Below are 15,586 nucleotides of genomic sequence, written 5' to 3' on the forward strand. Positions count from 1 at the left end.
CTTCTTTCTTCTACATGCCAGTTTTGGAAACAACAGAACTGCAGTTTGCCATTCTGAAGACCAACCTTTGTACAACTTCTGCCAGTACCTTGGTGTACAATACAGAAAAGGCAGGCGTCTGGGTGGTTGATTGGGTTCCCTCAGGGGTTTACAGCTAATAAAGATACTGCTCCCTGGGCATGTCCCAAGAATCACTAATACTCTCTTACTCTGTTGGGATGAGTCTCTCTCTTCATTTTTTTGGGGGTTCTTGTTCAGAGTGGTTACTGACTTAGCTTTCTCTCCTCTTGCTGTCATCTGCATTCGTGCTTCCCACCTGTCGTTGGCATGTCCTTTACCTTCTCTTTCCCTGCCACTTCAACCTACACACTGACTCATCATTGACTTGGAAGATGTGGAAGATGTCAAGTTTGTGATCAACTATGACTATCCAAACAGCTCAGAGGATTATGTGCACCGTATTGGCCGAACAGCCCGTAGCACCAACAAAGGCACTGCCTACACCTTCTTCACCCCAGGGAACTTAAAGCAGGCCAGAGAGCTGATCAAAGTGCTGGAAGAGGCTAATCAGGCTATCAATCCAAAACTGATGCAGCTGGTGGACCATAGAGGAGGCGGCGGAGGAGGGGGTAAGGGTAAGTCCTGGAGTTTTCCAGGTACTGCCAAGGTATCTTTTTGTGTTCATTATACTCTATTTTTTTCTTTTCCTGTGAAGGCTGTAAGTTTGTTGTTTGTTTAATAACGAGGGTCTGAGTCTAAGGGTTTTTGTAATCTCTGTTAAGTAAGAAAATAGGAAGGTTGGGGGCCTGTAGTAGTTTCCTACTTATAAAACTGAAGTTTTATGATATGTGGTATATATTGAAAATTAAGCTAAATTGTATTTTTAATGCCTTTAAACGGTTTAGCAGTGTATTAAGCCTTTAGTTCTCCATATGAAGAGAACAGTACATTTACATCATTTTATAGTAGCAGAAACCAAGGCATAGCGATTGGATTTGAATACTACATGGTTTCAAAATATACTCTGATCTGGTCTCTCTTAACTCCCAGTTTGATATTATTTATTCCCAACTTCATGCAGATTCACAGAATCACCTGAGAGGTTTTACAAATTCTATTTAGTAGGCTTGGAATTGGGCCAGGAACTGTACTTTTTTTTTAAACTTCTGAGATGATTCTGAAGCCGCTATGTCCACAGAGCAACCTTTGAGAACCATTGCAGTCTAGTAGAGGACTCCTTCATGGTGATATGAGCTTAGCTGCTTGTCTTATTTTTAATAGGGTAACTCACCTAAATCTCATGGCCATTATTCCTAAATTTCTGAGAGTATGTTTCTTGGCTATTCTAAAGTAACGTAAGAGTCTTAAAAGAGTGGGAAGTTATATTTTGAGCAACTTAGAGGGTGCATTTTTTCACTCTTTTCCACATGTCTAGTTAAAAGAATCAAAATATGGGTATATCCTTAAAGTACTGATTTGGATGCTTGCCTGCCTAAAGGTCGGGAAAGAATGCCAGATGCTTTTGTACCGAATAGAGTTTTTATATGGTTATGTTTTAGTCATGTTATTTGGCACTAAAAGTTCCCTGTGTCCTTCCATCCAGGAGGTCGTTCTCGATATCGGACCACTTCTTCAGCCAACAATCCTAATCTGATGTATCAAGATGAGTGTGACCGAAGGCTTCGGGGAGTCAAGGATAGTGGCCGGAGAGACTCTGCAAGTTATCGGGATCGTAGTGAAACCGATAGAGCCAGTTATGCTAATGGCAGTGGCTATGGAAGTCCTAATTCCACCTTTGGAGCACAAGCAGGCCAATACACCTATGGTCAAGGCACCTATGGGGCAGCTGCTTATGGCACCAGTGGTTATACAGCCCAAGAATATGGTGCTGGCACTTATGGGGCTAGTAGTACCACCTCAACTGGGAGAAGTTCACAGAGCTCTAGCCAGCAGTTTAGTGGGATAGGTCGGTCTGGGCAGCAGCCACAGCCGCTGATGTCACAACAGTTTGCGCAGCCTCCGGGAGCTACCAATATGATAGGTTACATGGGGCAGACTGCCTACCAATACCCCCCTCCCCCACCTCCTCCTCCTCCTTCGCGTAAATGAAACCACTCAAGTGGTAATGACTTGTGCAGACTTAATTACATTTAAAGGAACGCTGTCTTTTCTTTTTGTTCCTCTTCCTTTTTCTTTTTTATTTTTCCCCAACCATTGTGATTTGTCTATTATGCAGATTAGTTAGGATTCACTGCCAGGTTTCTTCTGCCCGCCAAAATGGTCCAGTCTGTAGTAACAGATTTTGTAAAAAAAAAAAAAAAAAAAAAAACACCAATATATAAATAGCTGACTAGAAGAGATTAATTTTTTCCCAATTCCTTGCATGTTGAGGATATTTGAGCTGATATTTTCCATCTTAAAAGAGGAAATAAGGTATTAGGCCATTTTGGGGGAGCCCATTTTTTGTTGTCCTGAGTTGGGTAGGGTGGAGGGCTGAATTCTGCAGAAGACGGCATCTGTGCTTTAAATTGCTCTCATTACTGGGTTAGAAAGCCAAGGGGAATTTCCTGTACATTTTCTATAATGCTATACACTTCTCACTTTGGAACAGGCTTTCTCGGGCCTGATGACTTTTTTTTAAGACAATGCTTTGTCATTTTGGCTGGTTGCTTGTTACGTGCATTTGACAGTTTTAAAAAATTCCTAATTGGTGTTTTCTCCCTTACTCTCTGCCTCCCTCACACCTCCCCAATTACTGAAAAAAAACCATTTTAGTGTTCAGTTAGAAATTGAATTGCTGAGTCTGAGTTTTTTAAGTATGTTGTGTTTTAAATTAAAAACGCCAAGTGTTTATTCCAGTTGTTAAACTGTAACATCTCAGCATCTGGATGGAGCTGTATCTATTTCTCTTCCCCATATAACCAGGGACCAGCTATGAAATTCATTTTCCAGTCAGATGGCTGCTGTGAACAGAATGAACATAAAAGCTCACTGAAAATTTACTTTATTGATCAGTTGAGTTTATGTATTCACCTGCAGTGTAAAAAGCACCTTTAGTTATAAACAGAATATATTCAAAATGAGCAATTTTTCTTTTTAACTCAGTATTTGTAGAGCTAGAATGAAAGCAACTCTTCACCAGTTACTCAACCCTTTTGGCCAAATTATCTTGAACTAAGAGTCATAGGGTTCATGATGAACTCTATTCTCCTCATATCCTGTTCTCTGCAGTGCTTTTTACAGCTTCTGGATGCAAAATTTCCTCGGCATCCTTTTGTGCTCATCTTTTTACAGGTAGGTAGTGCTTAAGAAAGGTTACACAAGGCTAAAGCTTTAAGTCCTTTACTGTTTCTCCCACTGAATGTAGGTGAGTTTGTCCACTTCATAATACCATTTTACTGACATTTCCTATAGCACATGGACCTGGAAAGAATTTTACTCACCAGGACAGGAAGATGAGAGCTCCAGAAACCTCTTCCAAATCGATTTCAGTGTGAGACTGTTAATTCTTTTATGCTGTTACTGGTATTGTTCACAATGTAGTTAAAGGTGAGGAAGGCTTCACTGTACTCTGGCTGAGGCCTGAGAGTGCTTGCTGGTTTATAAGATCTAAATATCTTAAAAAGTTGAGGATTTTTTTTTTCTTTTAGGGTTTTGTTTTGTTTTGTTTTTTCTTTTAAAATTCTTCAGGGAGAGAGAAGGGATGATTTCTGAGGGTTCTGAAAGTATGGTTCAATGTGCAACATACAGGTAGGTTGTCAGCATAAGCTGAAATTATATGCATGTAAGAACTTTGGCATCCTTTCCCCTCCCCACTTTCTTCTTCCTTAACTTTACCTCTGCTGCCTCTGTCCATCACCCCCCACCCCCACCCTCATTTTGTAGAAGTTGAGGCCAAGGGAGGATGGTGAGCACAGGAAGGAACACGTGGCAGAAGTGCTTTGCTTTCATACCAAAGCATTGTCATTGTTTTCCACCCTGTCTTCTCCCACCATGCCTCCCACCCCCCCACAACATTTATGCCCTGACCAGTCCATTACAGACATTCTCTTGACAACCAAGTTCGGGGGTGGGGTGGGGGGGGTGGTATAGAGGTGCCACCAGGGGGTTATCCTCTTCTCTTGCAGCTCTTAAAAGCATCTGTTTGGGATAAACATCTCTGGGCAAGCAAGCAGTATTTTATTTGGTCTGCTGCTTGCTTCCCTTTTTTCAACAGGGACGTAATCTTAAAATTTAAAATAACAGATTTCAAATACAACAAGCTATTGAGGCCTGAACACAGCTGAAATCTAGCGGAGTTTTTCCTATCTAGTGCTAGAGTAACTCTTCTGCCACTGTGTCTGTCACTCAATTCAAGTTCTGTTGGTTTGGAATATGAAAAACCTTCATTTGATGCTAGTTACTACATTCATAGTTGAAACTCGTTTGGGGAAAGGGTTTCAATTTTAAGCCACGGGCTGCTTCTTCCCAGTCCCTCCCTAACAATTCGTTGTGTGGATTTCTCTGATCTAAAAGGTTAGTGGCTTTTGCTTTGGATCAGTGCTCTCTATTAATGTCCTTGCTGGTCTCTGAAAACATTCCTGTTGCGATAAGACTTGAAAGATTTGTAGATGTGATGTTCAGGCACAGGATGCTAAGAGCTATGTTACTATTAGTTTATAAATTGTCCTTTTGATACCATCTTGTTTTCTTTTGTAGGTATAAATAAAAACACTGTTGACAATAAGGTGTGAACTTTTTATTGCTTAAAAATTATTTTCTGTATAGCTTAAATCCAGTAAAATGGTAGTCCTTTTAGGATTGTTTTTATGTCATCAAGACCAAGGTTGGGGATCTTGGATTGACTTAATCCCCTTGGTTATCACCTAAAACTGAAAGGAAGATGGGATTGATAGGGTCATAATATAAGAATTTGAATCAAAATGCAATAAGGCAGCATACCTAGTAGTTAAGGGCTTGGGTGTCTGTTTTGTCATTGGTAAAATGATAAGGCTAATGGTACCTAACCAGGGTTATTCGGAGGATTAATGTAGAGTGCAGGACTAGCAAGCACTGGGTGTGTGGATTGCAGTACGAGACCTAAGTGGGTTTTAAAGGCAAGGCTTAGGAAACAGTTTAAAGCTGGTACATCCTTTAGATGTGAAACGACATTTAACACCTGTGGCCTATCACCCTTGTTTGTTTACTCCATAAATTTGGTCTACCTGGAAAGTGCAAAAAATTACCAGAACAGAGTGCTGCTGGTATTTGAAGTGATTATCAACTTCATTTGAGGTGTTCTTACAGAGGGCCACCTTTCCAGATGGGTCAAAACAGCATGTCTCACAGTAAGGTTTACTTGACCCATTCATGGGTAGGCACCTTAAGCTCTGTTGCTGTTGAAGTTTTGGGGTCCAGTATTTTTGTAATTGGCCCAGGTTTTTCTAGGCATTTAAGGGGAGATCCTATTGGTGACAAGGTCTTCTAGATTCGGATGCTAAGTACTTTGCTGAAATCCACACTAAGCACTGTTCTTTAACAGTTGCACCAAGTCATGGGGAAGTCCCCAAAGAGAACATCTGAAATGATTCACTCCACATTCTTTTTCAGGTGTAGAACATCTCTGAAGGCCCTCAGATTGGCACTGGAAGACTTAACTTCTTTCCTTTAAGGACTGGAAGGAAAAGGGGATGAGATTAGAGTTTACTATCCCAATAAAAAGACTATGTGTGCATAGGCTAGGTGTCCTTAATGCCCAGGTGTTAAGATGTTAAAAGTCAAGAGCAAGATTTCATCCAGTAAACTATAGACTGGCTATAACTAGTTTGCCTGCTTTAGCTGTTTTTTTAACCCTATGTGGTGGGTTGGTTTTAGAAATGAGGTAGTATCTTTCATAAGGCTCCCTAAGAGCTGCCCTTTGTCTCAGAATACAGTGCAAGCTTGCAAACATCTTACCCTGGCCTATGAGACCCTTGGTAAATTTATCTTGGTTGACCTCTGACCTTTCGGTTTGTGGATTTTGACCATACTAGCCTTTCTGTTTCCATCACAACAAGCTGGTTACTGCCTCGAGGCTTTTACGTAAGCTGTTCTCAGTTCTTCCCATATTTTCCTAATTCTGTCATGTCATCTCACATTTCTGCTCACAGTGGACAGTATACTGTCGTAGTGGCTTGTTTTCTTCATGGCACTTTTTGTTTCCTAAAAATGGTTTGTCTCCTCCTGATTAGAATGTAAGTACCACAAACACTGCCTTTTTCATCTCATTATCCCCTCAAATGGATGAGTAATTCCTTGGGCCCATGCCAGCAACATTATTCTGGCACTTACCTTTGGTCACATACAGGTAGAAGAAGTCACAGTAGAAGATGGTTTGTACTACTCCAGACACCACTGCAATTTGGTCATAGAAATTCTCAGTCTGATACCGCCTGATCCAGTTAGCCAGGTAGAGTGCCCGGTATAAACCCAGAAAGAACAGATAGTGGGTAGTGATGGTCTCAGCCTCTCCAGTCTTGCTGATCATGAAGAGCTGAGGCAGAATGGCCACAGATTCCAGGTAGATCGAGAAGGTCCAGAGGATCTGAGCCAAAGAGAAAAAGGGTCCCCCTTTCATTACTAAAGTAATGTGTTCACTGGAGAAAATAACAGCCAAAAAAGACAAGTCACATTCTCAATATTTTAAAATTTTTTCACCGTTTTATGTAAATGCAAATATATATTTGATTTTTAACAAATTCAAGTATACAGTACATACTGCTTTTTTCACACCATAGTATGAACATTTCTATGAACATAACAGTTGTAGAGTTATTTCTTCGTATAAACTTGCCACAGTTGAGTCCATGCCTTCTCAAAATACAGTCCGTGATCACCAGCATCAGAATCTGAGGTGCTTATTAACATGGATTGCTGGGCCACAGCCCAGACTTGACTTAAAATCCCTGGGACTGGACCGTGCTCTTCTATCCACTGGTGGTTGGACTCGAGCTCAACAGCCCTAATCTGTACTGTGATGCCTGTTTTCTCTATGAACATCATGAATATTTAGATGTGCCCATTTTCAAGTGGAGCACGGTGAATAGCGTTGCCAATTTCTTCTAAGTTTATAATTGGACAATATATGTAATGGTCATAGATGTAGCAGAAAACAAGGGGGCTGGCCAGCCCAGACATCCCCGAGGGTCCGCAGGGAAGGATATTAGGAAGCAGGCTCACCTTTGGGGATTAGTACTCTTCATCCCTTCCCTTACCTCCAGGGGAGTGAAACTGTAGTTCTCAAGGAAGGAAAGGCCAATCACGGGGACCAGGAGAAACTCCAGACGGAATGTGTCATTCTCACTGTCAAATGTTTTCCGGAATTTCCCATAGATCATGTACACTGTGACATAGGCACAGAGGAGGAAAACCATCTGAAAAAGGAGAAACACACCTGGGAATCTATGAAGTCATTTCTCAGCCTACTTGCTGACCCTCAGAAAGTTGCCCTGAGTTGGGACCTAGTAAACCTAAGGGCTGGTGCTTTGCCTGGGGCAGAAGAGGTGAAATGTGTCTGCAATTTCTCTTAGGTCCATGGCCTAGAATCCGAAGTTATCTTTTGGTAAGTAACTCCATGCTTCTCTTTGGGACTGATAATGCTACCTTGAAGATTCATCTGGAGAACATTAGACAAAAAAACAGGCTTGACCTTTGCTGAAACAAATTGTTTCCTGAAACAATTTTTAAACCTCAACTTTCCTGGATATGTACCACTGACTTGTGAGTGCCCTTCCACGACGACTTATAACCCCTTAAATCACTTGGCCATTGCTCCTTCAGTAAACTATTTTCTAATCACAGTGGCTGTCCTCCCAGGTTCTCAAACTTCAGTAAGCAAAATCACATAGATGGCTGCTCCCCCACCATGGCCCCTTGGCCACCCCCTCCAGAGTTTCTGATGTAGTAGGTCTTGGCAGGCCTGAGATTCTGAATTTCTACAAAGTCCCCAGTTGATGCTGTTAACTTGGTCCAGGACCACACTGGCATAGAGAACTATTTCTACTTCAAGACTCATAAATAACTTCAGTTATGTCCTCAAGAACTCTTTTCTTGCCAGAATGAGGCATACCTACCTACATTGTATCACCAGAGTCCCGTGAAAATAGTCACTGCAGTCCATGACCACGTGTTCCGAAAATGTCTGTGTACAAGTCTGTCTCCCCTACAAGAGGACCTCTTGAGGGTAAGGCCCATGTCCTGTCCACTTCTAAACCCCCAGCTCCTATCTCAAGGCCTGGCACAAAATAAATCCTGGAGTGAGTGAATGAATCACCTGAATTTGATTTTTAACAAATTCAAGTATACAGTACATACTGCTTTTTTCACACCATAGTATGAACATTTCTATGAACACACCATAGTTTGAGCATTTTCTATGAACATAACAAATGTGGAAACTGGCCTCTCTGATGTTCCCAGACTTCATTCAATCATGCCAAGGGCTGGGGCTGCCAGTCTCTGCCAGGACTGCCCAAACCAGACCCTTGGGTGGAGAAATAAACTAGGTAGGTGGTGTCTGATAGCTGTGTGTTGAATTTAAGCAGATAGTGATTTTGGGACCCTAGATCCGAATTCATACCCAGTGAGTTCAGTACCCCACAGTTAAGAGCATCCTCCATTCCTCCATCCCTCCATCCTAGGAACAAGATGCCTGGAATCCCAAAGGTACATCTCTGACATGGAAGAGAAAAGAACTCGCTTTTGTTAAATACCTGCTAGGTGCTAGGCACACCACATGTTATCACAACGGCCCTGCACGATAGGTAGAATCACCTCATGCAGCCCTTCTTCCTTAGAAACAGGACTCCTGTTTTATTAGGAATGACAATGTGCCCTAATAAAAACCTCCCTTCCCAGATCCCTACACAGATAAAGATGGGTAACGGAGTGTAAACGGAGGTCACCAGTGGGGTCTGTGGGCTTGCCCTGCTGGTACACACTCCTTTCTCCCCTTCCTGCCCAGATAGGAAGTTATGGTAGAAGCTCCAGCAAGGTCTCCACCCAGAGGCACCTTGGATAGGCATGGGGCCCAGTGAAAAACGAAAACGCAGGGCCCCTTGTTAAAAAATTACTGAGAATTTCAAGATGGCGACGGCAGGACATTAAACCAAGTGCAGGGCCCTTTGGAGTGCTGGGTCCTGTGCAATCGCACCCTCATGCAGCCAGTGCTGGTCACACTCTAACAGTGGCAGAGCAGAAAGTTAGGAGGAGCCTAGGACATGGATGGAGCTGCCATTTGAGCCATGGATTACCCACTCCAGATTTCATGCTATGAGAGAAAAAAAAACCCATCTTGTTAAAATCACTCTTATTTGATGTCTCTGTTACCAGCGTCCAAGCACCGATACATCCCACTTTACTGACTCTGAAACCTGGGCCTTTCCACAGATTGATGTTGCCTTAAAGAGCGAGGATGCCTGGCTACAAACCCAGAAAATGCCTCAATACAAGGCCCAGGGCCTGGGACATCAGAGTGGAACTCAGAGATGCTCCGTTTCTCCTGGAAAACAGGGCCGTGCTTCAAAGCAGTGGCATCCCATCCCAGTGAAAATGAAATCCACACTAGTTAACCTGATCTACAAACCCGTGCACCATTTTCCCTCACTGGCATCTCTGCTGCCACTGGGAGTCCCTGCCTGGTCAGCTCCCGCCGTCCTGGCCTTCTGTCTGTCCTCAGAATCCACCGAGCTGGTACTTGTTGTGGGGTCTTTGCCCCAGCTATTCCTTCTGCTTGGAATGCTCTTCCTCTGATCTTCACAGGCCTGGTTCCTTCTGCCACTCACATCTCAGCTTAAATGTCACCTCTTCAGAGGGGCCCTTCCTGATCATGTTCCCTGAAGTAGCTTCCTAGACGTTCTCTATCTCATAACCTTCTATTTTTAAACTTTTTTTTAGTTGACATAAACCATCCTATTTTAATTATCTGTATAGCCTTATCCCTAATGGAAATTCTTCCTGTTTCTTTTATTATGTTAGAAGGTAGCTTCTATGAGAACAGGGGCTTGGAATGTCTCCTGCAGAGTGGTGTCTGGAACACAGTAGGTGCTCAATATTTGTTGGATGGATGAATGAGTAAGTTCTCTGAAAGCTCAGGGCACCAACTTTGATTTTCTGCTTATTTTTTTAACCATTATACTGGCTAACATTTATTGAATGTTTAATATATGACAGTTATTGTGCGTTGACATTTATTACCTCATTTGCTTTTCACGAAACCCTCTGAGGTAAGTGCTACTACTCGCTTCATTTCCCAGATGAGGAAACGGAAGCACAGGGTGGCCAGAAGCCTTGCCAAGCTCAGGTCACACAGCCACTAAGCAGCAAAGCCCAGATGCAAACCCAAGCCGGCCTGGCTCCGCAGCCCAAGTTCCCAAGCACACTGTCCAACAGTTTGTGGGGGCTCCAGAGGCCCCACCCCTTCACCACCCAGCCCCCTCACCTTCATGACTGTGTTGTAGATGGAGATGAAGTTGGTGAGCAGGTCCAGGTACCTGGTGGTGAAGACGAGAGCAAAAAGGATCTGACTCTTCCCGGAGATGCCTGCAGCCAGAGGATGACAGGGGACCCTGAGAACACAGACCCCCAGGCACACCCACACTTGAGAAAACCCAGAGCCCAGAGCTGGAAAGGCCTGCACAGTGTCCACTCCCACTTAATGAAGACACCCTGTCCAGGGTGACTGTCACTCCCCAGGGTAGGACACTCACCCCTTCCCACTGGATCACTTGAGTACTTGCTCCTCTCATTAAGCTGTCATCTGTCTCCCAGTCTCCAAATAAAGACACGAACACCAAGTTCCCAGGCTCCCCCCGTGTGCTGGCCTCAGTTCTGGCTCTGGGGAGGCTGTCGGGGGTGGTGTGAGTTGGGCTGGTGGGGGGCTGTGGAGGCTGCTCTTCGCTCCCCCCGCAAAGTTCCACTGACAATCCCCCAAGCTTCCCCATTTGGAGAACAACTCATTGCCTCTGCAAGGTGTGGATTCACCAGGGAGCCCGGAGCAGGCGGAGGAAGGCTCAGGGCCAGGGAAGCATTCTGTTTTATTTTCCAAAATTTAAAGATTAAAAAAAGTCTTTTTCCTGGTCTTAAAAGTAATGCATATTTCTACTCTTCGGAAAACAAAAATCAGACAATACGTACATATGTAAAGGAAAAACAGCTGCAATCGCCTGACAACCCAAAGCCTCAGTGTTAGACCTTCCAGATCTGTCAGTACACACGTACATATGTGACATGGATGTTCACATCACGACACACGCGTGTACATGCATAGCAGTGACAAAAATGTGCTCACACTCTCCGTGCTGTTTCCTGACCTGCTTTGGCCTCTTTCTTTTTAAACTTCATTTTGAAACAATTTTATACTTACAGCAGAGTTGCAAAGACAGTACAGAGTTCCCATATCCCCTTTATACAGCTTCTTCTAATGTTAACATCTTACAAAACCACAGTACATTTACCAAAACTGAGAAATTCACATTGGTCTCGCACAACCAACTCAACTACATACCTTATTCAGAGCTCATCAGTTTTCTCACTGACTCCCTTTTCCTGTTCCAGAATCCAGTCCAGGAACCCATGCTGCATTGAGTCATCATCCTTCTTTAGTTTCCTTTTGGCCACTTTTGGTACCTCAGTGAGACAGTTCGGGGGCAAGGCAAGCAGACGCACTGCCTCCCTTTTCTCCTTTCCCACCAGGCCCCTCCAGGCTGGTTACAGCCTCTGTGGCTTCACTAAACCTCTCCCAAAGTCGATTCTGTCCTCAGCTCCCCTCTGTCTTGCAGCACACTCTCCCCAGGGCTCCATGACCACCCATACTGCTGCTTCCTCACCTCCTCCCGGCTGCTCCTGTTCTCCTCTCTCCCTAATCCCAGGGCTGCTTCTCTTCTCCTCCTTTCCCTCTCCTGGGGCTGCAAGTACCCCCACATTGCCAGAGACGCTCCTATTTATATCTCCGGCTCTGGACTCTCTTCTGATATCCTGACCCATATAGTCACCTGCCACCTGGCCACCCCACGAGCACCTGAAACTCACCACGGCCCAGCCAAGTTCATCCTCTCCTCGCAGACCTCCCCTGCTCCCCACGCGGCACCACCATCCCCAGCCAGCCCCTCAAGCCAGCCCAGGTTCTCTCTCTCCCCTCAGTTCCCCGCCTCCAGCCAAGCCCACCAACTTCAGCCCCGAACCCCCTCACCGGGCCTAGCTGCTGTGTTACCACAACAACCCCCACTGGCTTCCCCAAACCCTCTCTTGCTCGCCCAATTCCATTCTTCACCCAACAACCAAAAAGGATATTTTAAAAATAAAATTCTGCTTAAAGCCCTTAAGAGGCTTCCAAATGCCCTGAAAATAAAAACCCAAACTCTTCTCATGGCTCCTGAGGTCCTGTCTGGTCTGCCCTTTGGCACCCCCACCCCACACCCGGTCACTCTCTCCCTCCATCCCTCCCTCCAGCCACCCCATTGCAACACATCTAGGTTTTACTCTGTGTCTTAGAACCACTGGGGAGTGGTATTATCTGACCTAGGGTCTGTTTCCACTGTATGACTGAACCGGGCCTTAATCACTCCCCAAGTTCCTTCTGGACATTTGGGAGAGGAGTACAATTCTAATGACTGAGGATAAACCCTGCCAAAGCCCGTAATGTTCTGGAGAGTTCTAGAGAGTTCTGGCCCTTATGCTGCTTTCCTACCTGCCTGGCGCTGGGCAAGTCTGGGCCTCGCCTCCCTCAGCCGTAAAATAGGCAACACACACACACACACACAGCAGGATGTAAGGAGTTGTAAGGAGGAAATAGAATTAAATGAGAGCATGAGTGCCTGCTTGGGGGCCTGGCATTCGCTGTCCTGTCTGCTGGCTGAGGAGGGCAGAGGGGATGGCTGTGGGGGAAGGAGCCACTGGGGGGATGGAGACCAGGAGGCAATTCTGACCCAAGACCCACTGAGTCCTCTTACAGAAAGAAGGGTCCAGGAGGCCCCGTTTGGCCACACCTCTTCACATGGCCTTCCTCACCCCTCCCCTCTGTCCACCCTGAGCCCACCAGGCCCCCGGGGCCTTATGGAACACAAAGGTTTCACACTCTTTGGAAAGCAAATGCCTGTATTCCACCAGAGCCAGCAGCCTGTGGCGACCCAACGTGAGTGGGCACCTGGCCAGTCCCTGAGGGCTCTCCCAAGCACAGATGGGGCCTGCAGCTCTGGTGCAGCCCTGCCTCCCATGTGACAGATGGGGAAACTGAGGCCCCAGGTCACACCATGAGTCCCTAGGGGAGGGGGAGCAAGTCTCCAGCCTTCAGGCTGGGTCAGTTGGGGTCACACAGGCCCTGCTTCTGGGGCTGGCATCCAGGCACCTCTCCTCAGATCGCATCTTCTCAACAAGCCCGGGGCTGACTCCTCCCTGTGCCCGCCAGGCCCACACCCTCACCCAGCTCCCTTTTCCTTCTTTCCAGAGCCCCCATCACCTCCAACAAGCCAGAGACTTCACTCAGGTGCTGTGTTCTCAGCGCCAAAATGTCAGCCCACCAGGCAGGGTCTTTGTTCTGTCCTTTTGTCTCTCAAGGGCCTGGCCCGATGCCTGGCAGAGAAGGCCGGGGGGACAGTGCCCTCTCCTGGTCTCGGTTCTCCCCCAACCCAGGGCCCCTGTGGAAGTGCAGGGGTCCCCTCCAAGCTCATGCCTCCCCTCCCACCAGCCTGCCACCCCATCAGCACCTTAAGGGGGTAATTGGAGGACTTGTGGGTGCCTGTCTCTCCTGACCCACCCCCTCTGCAGTGACCCTCCATCAGTGCCCCCGCCCCCCACACACGCACAGCCCGCCCAGGCTGGCAGCCCTTTCCTCTCTCGCCCCTCCATACTGTGTCCCAGACCTCCTTCAAGCGTGCATCTGAGCCTCCTCCCCTGCTCTCGAACCTTCCACCACTCCCCACTCCAGACTCCCCAGCCAGACGGACAGACAGGCCGTTCTCACCCGGAGCACCCTCCCTTTCGGATTCACCTCTCTCCCAGCTCACCCCCAAATCCACTTCTCACCATTCCCTGGACATGCCCTGGGCTCTGTGGCCTCTGCTCTTTTGTACCCGCATTCAGTGCCCCTGACACCCTTCCTGGGGTGTGTCCCCCAACCCCTGCCCACCCCAACCTCCAGGACCCAGCTCAGAGCTGCTGCTCCCTCCGTGAAGCCCGCAGGGCCCCCTTCTCTGATTCCCTGAGCTCCTGCGGCCTCCTTGGCTCCCACGCGAGGCCTGAGCCGCTCTCTCCACCCCTCACCCCGGTGCCTAGCACAGGCCGTGCCTCCAGGACACCCCCTGGCCCCTACACCGTGGACTTAGGAGGAGCCCAAAGATGGCTGCGGGAGTCTTGGGGCAGCCTGGTGACCATCAGTCCAGCCTCCAAACTTCTCCAAAGCCCCAGTGGGGCAGCCAGACCAGTGGGCAAACAGGGGTCCCCTCCGGTCCTCCCTGCTCCGGGGCAGCTCCACGCCCATCTGGACTGGCCCGGTGCCCTCCTGCCACATCACGGGGTCTGTGCCACCCACGGGAGACTGCAGGGAAGAGGCCCAGCCCGGAGGGGAAGTCTGGGGGTTAAGTGCAGGCAGAAGGGAAAAGCCTGAGAACTGGGGGGCCACTTCCTAGGTGCACCCTCCACCCCGAGTGAGGGTGGAGAGAACAAATGGGTCCCAAGTAGGTACAGCGAACAAAGGAGGTGACTGGTGGGAAAGGGGGGTGGGTGTCACCTCCTCACTTCCTCCTCTTCCCAGGCCATCAGGGGAAAGGAGACACAGCCTCCCTCATTCTTTGACTTTAGATATCCTGTGGAAGCTGAGCTGCACAAAAATAGTTTCAAGGGCTCCCAAGCTGAGAAATCCCCTCCCTGAACAGGCATTCTGGAGTCGACCCTCTCCTTCTCCCCCATACCCCAGTTTCTTCCTGCAGGCAGGAGACATTCGGAATGGCCGGTCGAGGCCCCCGGGGTCCTCCTCCGCCTCCCGGGGTCCCCACCTCCTGCCCGGGGCACACCCCTCACCCGTGCAACACTTGGACCTCCAGATCTTCCCCAGGAGCAAGATCATGGCCAGGAGGTGGCTCAAGTCACCGAGGATACGGAACACGTTCATGGTCCAGCCGGTGCCCAGCAAACTTCTAGGAAATTTTCTGGCAGGCCGGGCGGCAGCCCACGTTCCCCGGCCGCGGCCTCCCGGTCCCCACAGGCCCCCGCCCGCCCCTCGCAGCCCCGCGCGCTCCCAGCCGGCCGCCCGCGGTCCGCCTGCGCTCTCCCGGCCGGGCGGTGACGTGGCCAGGCCGGCCGCCACGGCGCGGGGTGGGGGAGCCAGGAAGCCGCGCCGCCGGCGGATCCCGCCTCCTGGCCCAGCCCAGCGCCTCCAGTTCCCGGGGCGGGGCGGCCTGGTCGGGCAGGGGGGCTTCCGGCCTGGGCCCAGCTCTGTGTGGCCGAGGTGCCCGCACCGTCCCCCAACCGGGGGTCCAAGGAGGGGAACTCCTTAGAAACTCTCCCACTTGAGACAAGCCACTGAGCCCCCACTCCACTCCATCATCTCCGGTGTGTTGGCCCGGGGCAGTAGGGG

General features: G+C 48.0%; 2 protein-coding genes across 4 annotated transcripts in view; one reads left to right on the top strand and one right to left on the bottom strand.

The window, feature by feature from the left end:
• Positions 1 to 4,726, top strand: part of DDX17 (DEAD-box helicase 17) — a 22,651-nt gene extending 17,925 nt beyond the window's left edge. The window contains exons 12-13 of one of the 2 annotated variants that reach the window (XM_037845247.1): positions 393 to 635; positions 1,604 to 4,726. In XM_037845247.1, the coding sequence (XP_037701175.1) occupies positions 393 to 635; positions 1,604 to 2,109 (749 nt within the window). In that variant the 3' untranslated portion in view covers positions 2,110 to 4,726. The remainder of the gene's footprint in view (positions 1 to 392; positions 636 to 1,603) is intronic. The other variant, XM_037845248.1, reaches the window with a different exon arrangement.
• Positions 4,724 to 15,199, bottom strand: KDELR3 (KDEL endoplasmic reticulum protein retention receptor 3). 2 transcript variants are annotated; one of them, XM_037845250.1, is made up of 5 exons: positions 15,031 to 15,199; positions 10,457 to 10,557; positions 7,233 to 7,391; positions 6,310 to 6,562; positions 4,724 to 5,653 (listed from the first exon to the last, which is right to left on the bottom strand). In XM_037845250.1, exons 1-5 carry the CDS (start codon positions 15,119 to 15,121, stop codon positions 5,613 to 5,615), a joined length of 645 nt encoding a protein of 214 aa, XP_037701178.1. In that variant the 5' UTR covers positions 15,122 to 15,199; the 3' UTR covers positions 4,724 to 5,612. The 2 variants fall into 2 exon arrangements, with proteins under 2 accessions (XP_037701178.1, XP_037701177.1); XM_037845249.1 differs by lacking the exon at positions 4,724 to 5,653 and having other exon boundaries at positions 6,254 to 6,562.
• Between the last annotated feature and the right edge of the window lie 387 nt (positions 15,200 to 15,586).

This window comes from Choloepus didactylus, chromosome 8 (assembly GCF_015220235.1).
Source record: "Choloepus didactylus isolate mChoDid1 chromosome 8, mChoDid1.pri, whole genome shotgun sequence".
In the NCBI taxonomy this organism is placed as follows: Eukaryota; Metazoa; Chordata; class Mammalia; order Pilosa; family Megalonychidae; genus Choloepus; species Choloepus didactylus.

Bases quoted from the DNA above. Each gene is read 5' to 3' on its own strand.
- KDELR3 (XM_037845249.1), bottom strand. From the start codon at position 15,121: ATGAACGTGTTCCGTATCCTCGGTGACTTGAGCCACCTCCTGGCCATG. The intron at 10,558-15,030 runs GTGAGGGGTGTG...CTCTGGCTGCAG, and splicing joins GAGGTCCAAGTGTTGCACGG to GCATCTCCGGGAAGAGTCAG. The intron at 6,563-7,232 runs GTAAGGGAAGGG...TCTTTGGCTCAG, and splicing joins ACAGTTTCACTCCCCTGGAG to ATCCTCTGGACCTTCTCGAT.